General features: G+C 43.9%; 1 protein-coding gene across 1 annotated transcript in view; it reads right to left on the bottom strand.

Moving 5' to 3' along the window:
- Window positions 1–786: 786 nt before the first annotated feature.
- The window catches only part of ehmt1a (euchromatic histone-lysine N-methyltransferase 1a), a 24597-nt gene continuing 20475 nt past the window's right edge, over window positions 787–4908 (bottom strand). The window contains exons 19-22 of the mRNA XM_068598864.1: window positions 4732–4818; window positions 4549–4627; window positions 1393–1568; window positions 787–1293 (exon numbers count right to left, since the gene is read on the bottom strand). Of these exons, the coding sequence (XP_068454965.1) occupies window positions 1197–1293; window positions 1393–1568; window positions 4549–4627; window positions 4732–4818 (439 nt within the window). The 3' untranslated portion in view covers window positions 787–1196. The remainder of the gene's footprint in view (window positions 1294–1392; window positions 1569–4548; window positions 4628–4731; window positions 4819–4908) is intronic.

The following is a 4908-nucleotide window of genomic DNA, read 5'->3' as shown; positions in this document are numbered from 1 at the left end:
AAAAAACTAAAATGTAATTTTGACTAATCAGAAATGTGTCAAAATGATCGTTCCATTAGTTATCAGCTGTCCACATACTTTAGTCTGCTTTTGGTCTGAGGACGTTTTTCTTGCTTTGGTCTCGTCCCGACTAGATTAGAGTAATATAGTTACATGTATTTGTACTATATGGCTAAACGTATGTGGGCGGCACACTGACGCCTCACAGCAGGAGGGTCTGGGGTTCAGATCCCGGTCTGCAGGTCCTTCTGTAGAGTCTGCATGTTCTCCCCGTGGCAGCGTGGGTTCTCTCCGGGTTCTCCGGGTTCCTCCCTCAGTCCAAAGACCTGCAGCTTAGGTCAACTGGACTGTAATGTCCCGTAGGTGTGAACGTGAGTGTGCATGTCGTCTGTCTCTGTCTCTATGTGATGACTGGAGACTTGTCCAGGTGAACTCCAGCGGTTCAGATAACGGCTAAATGGATGTGGACGTACAGTAAACTGCTGTGTATTTTCAGTCTCGGTCAGTTTTTCCTGGTTTAGTTCCAATAAAAAGAATGAGGATGCTCCAGCATACACAGACAGCATGTGTTTGCCACTTATTTCAAGATGGCAGGGTCTCTGACCACACCATCAGCTCCATGCAGAAGTTATTTCAGGCTGAACTCAAGCCCCTTCAACAGCTTTGGGCTGAACCAGTACAGCGGCCCCGAGCAGGAGCTGAGCACCCAGCAGCAGGACGGATCATGAAGCTGAGTCTGTTTCCTCTCGACATTTAAACTTCATGCATACATCAGTAAAAACCAGATGACTTTAACATGTGTTTAATTACTAATTAGACATGTAGTAAAAGGAGAGTTCAAATATATAAGATATTAGATTAAAAACCATCACTACACTTCATTACTCCACAAACGTGACATCTGGAAGAGTCCATGAATGCAGATATGATTTTCTGACAGTATTTCTGTGGCCTCATTAGGTGTATAAATAAGTTCGATCCTGTGCTCTGAGATGATGGATTTTCACTTTCATTTCATCTTCAAGGCTTGTGAACGTTACTTTAAATTCAAGAACATCGCATTGGTGTTCACGTCATCAAAGCATCACTGTTGCGTGGCGTCTGGTTCAGAAGACAGGATATTTTACATTGGAGAGGTCAACGCCACAGGATGAGAGTCCAGAGAGCGCGAGCAAGAGAGGGAGGTCAGTGAGTCTCTATCTGCTACCTGCTGATTGGCAACACTTGAAAGACCCACACTGGCAGCTGAAGTACTTGCTCTTCACCCTCCAGTAGTGATCGCCGTAGTCAAACCTGGAGAGGAAGACGCACCTGTCCATCATATTATCTTGCAACTATTTGCTTGATGTTTTCTACTGAAGCCCAAAAGGATCTACTTTGCACACGGCTCACCCTATCTGGTCTCCAGCCTTGATGGGCCTGCTGGAGAAGAAGGCGATCCTGGGGAAGCGCAGGTCCTGGTGCATGGTGAACACCCTCACAGCCAGCAGGTTGGGCTCGCACAGGTGGTTGATGAAGCGGCCGATGTTGCCAAAGAGTCTCGCATCAATACAATGTACGTCTCCCACCTGCAGAAAGATCATGAACAAAAAGATTCACATTCACTTCTTCTTCATCTGGAGGTCCAACAAAGATACATGACAATTATCACCAAGCTTGCTCAGCAAGACTTTGAGCTCCTGAACTTACTGTTCAAGCCATCATATGCTAAGACGTTTATAGTACCTTATTACCCCACTACAGACACAATAGTACCTTATTACCCCACTACAGACACAATAGTACCTTATTACCCCACTACAGACACAATAGTACCTTATTACCCCACTACAGACACAATAGTACCTTATTACCCCACTACAGACACAATAGTACCTTATTACCCCACTACAGACACAATAGTACCTTATTACCCCACTACAGACACAATAGTACCTTATTACCCCACTACAGACACAATAGTACCTTATTACCCCACTGGAGAGACCATAGTACTATATTACCCCTCTAGAGAGATCATAGTACTATATTACCCCACTAGAGAGATCATAGTACCATATTACCCCACTAGAGAGATCATAGTACTATATTACCCCACTAGAGAGATCATAGTACCTTATTACCCCACTAGAGAGATCACAGTACCATATTACCCCACTAGAGAGATCATAGTACTATATTACCCCACTAGAGAGATCATAGTACCTTATTACCCCACTAGAGAGATCATAGTACCTTATTACCCCACTAGAGAGATCATAGTACCTTATTACCCCACTAGAGAGATCATAGTACCTTATTACCCCTCTAGAGAGATCATAGTACCTTATTACCCCACTAGAGAGATCATAGTACCTTATTACCCCACTAGAGAGATCATAGTACCTTATTACCCCACGAGAGACATAACAGTACTATATTACCCCTCTAGAGAGATCATAGTACCATATTACCCCACTAGAGAGATCATAGTACCTTATTACCCCACTAGAGAGATCATAGTACCTTATTACCCCACGAGAGAGATCATAGTACCTTATTACCCCACTAGAGAGATCATAGTACCTTATTACCCCACTAGAGAGATCATAGTACCTTATTACCCCTCTAGAGAGATCATAGTACCTTATTACCCCACTAGAGAGATCATAGTACCTTATTACCCCACTAGAGAGATCATAGTACCTTATTACCCCACGAGAGACATAACAGTACTATATTACCCCTCTAGAGAGATCATAGTACCATATTACCCCACTAGAGAGATCATAGTACCTTATTACCCCACTAGAGAGATCATAGTACCTTATTACCCCACGAGAGAGATCATAGTACCTTATTACCCCACTAGAGAGATCATAGTACCTTATTACCCCACTAGAGACATAACAGTACTATATTACCCCTCTAGAGAGATCATAGTACCTTATTACCCCACTAGAGAGATCATAGTACCTTATTACCCCACGAGAGAGATCATAGTACCTTATTACCCCACTAGAGAGATCATAGTACCTTATTACCCCACTAGAGAGATCATAGTACCTTATTACCCCACTAGAGAGATCATAGTACCTTATTACCCCACTAGAGAGATCATAGTACCTTATTACCCCACTAGAGAGATCATAGTACCTTATTACCCCACTAGAGACATAACAGTACTATATTACCCCTCTAGAGAGATCATAGTACCTTATTACCCCACTAGAGAGATCATAGTACCTTATTACCCCACGAGAGAGATCATAGTACCTTATTACCCCACTAGAGAGATCATAGTACCTTATTACCCCACTAGAGAGATCATAGTACCTTATTACCCCACTAGAGAGATCATAGTACCTTATTACCCCACTAGAGAGATCATAGTACCTTATTACCCCACTAGAGAGATCATAGTACCTTATTACCCCACTAGAGACATAACAGTACTATATTACCCCTCTAGAGAGATCATAGTACCTTATTACCCCACGAGAGAGATCATAGTACCTTATTACCCCACTAGAGAGATCATAGTACCTTATTACCCCACTAGAGAGATCATAGTACCTTATTACCCCTCTAGAGATCACAGCACCATATTACACCGACTGCCTCACCCTGAAGACTGTTTCTTCTCTTACGTCACTCTCCTGCACATCCCTTCACACCTCACATTTATTTAAATACTCACTTTAAGATACACTTAAACGTTACTTGTTGTCTGAGCACTTCATCTTTATCTTATACTAAATGTCATTTCATTGACTATTGACTGTCGTTTGTCGTTTGTCTCGACTAACGTCTCATGTTGCACTTCCGCCAAGGAAAGTCCTCTTTGTGAAAATATTCCTGGCAAATATTTGGTTTCAGATTCAGGCGCCACCATGTGGCTCAAAGGTGTACTGCAGATTGAAACGTTAAAGACTATGAAGACATTCTGCTCAGTTGACTGATAGAAGCTCCTGAGACCCATCAGGATGGAGAACGACTGCTACAGAAAGCTCCTTGATGTTCCCTCACACTTCACTGGATGAAGAGGACACTGAACGCATCACACATTCACACACGTTCACACACGTTCACACACGTTCACACACGTTCACACACGTTCACACACGTTCACACACGTTCACACACGTTCACAGACGTTCACAGACGTTCACACACATTCACACACGTTCACACACGTTCACACACATTCACACACATTCACACACATTCACACACATTCACACACGTTCACAGACGTTCACACACGTTCACACACGTTCACACACGTTCACACACGTTCACACACGTTCACACACATTCACACACGTTCACACACGTTCACACACGTTCACACACCGGAGGCACATCTACAGTAGAGACATGCGAGTCAAGTTTCTGGCCCAAGAGAATACCACCATGGTTAGAGATGTAAAGCTACAACAGGATAAATGAAACTGAGTCTCCGGCTAAGTTAAACTGAATCTCAACATAATTCCTCCACTCTTTACAAATTGTTCTTGCACCGTCACCTCGCACACTTTTTAAACCCACGTAAACCGTTTCAGAAACCTTATTGTCGAGCGTGAAGAGGAAGGAGTCGTTCTCCCGTTTGTCAGCCTCTGCGTCGGTGATGATCTCGCCGACGTACCTGTGGAGGCATCAGAGGGGAGCAGCTCAGAGTGCAGCTCCTGCTCAGGATTTCGTGCAGTAACAGTGAATTCAGTGGTTTCTCTTATGAGCGTCTCTTCTCACTCGCAGATGAACGTTCCCTGAGGGACGTCCTGCATGGCCCTCACGCCCCAGCCCATCTTCTGTGTCCTGAAGAGCTGCAGCCGGGCTCTGAAGCAAACGACCAGACATTAGCTCTGCAGCAGCAGCATCAACTCAAAACATGACATTGATTTGATTCACAACACAGCTTGAAGGCAG

The sequence above is a fragment of the Clinocottus analis genome, unplaced genomic scaffold, assembly GCF_023055335.1.
Source record: "Clinocottus analis isolate CAN_PGR_092001 unplaced genomic scaffold, fCliAna1.0.p SCAF_41, whole genome shotgun sequence".
NCBI classification, from domain to species: domain Eukaryota; kingdom Metazoa; phylum Chordata; class Actinopteri; order Perciformes; family Cottidae; genus Clinocottus; species Clinocottus analis.
The sequence above is the reverse complement of the archived record's forward strand: the minus strand, read 5'-3'. Positions and strand labels throughout refer to the sequence as shown.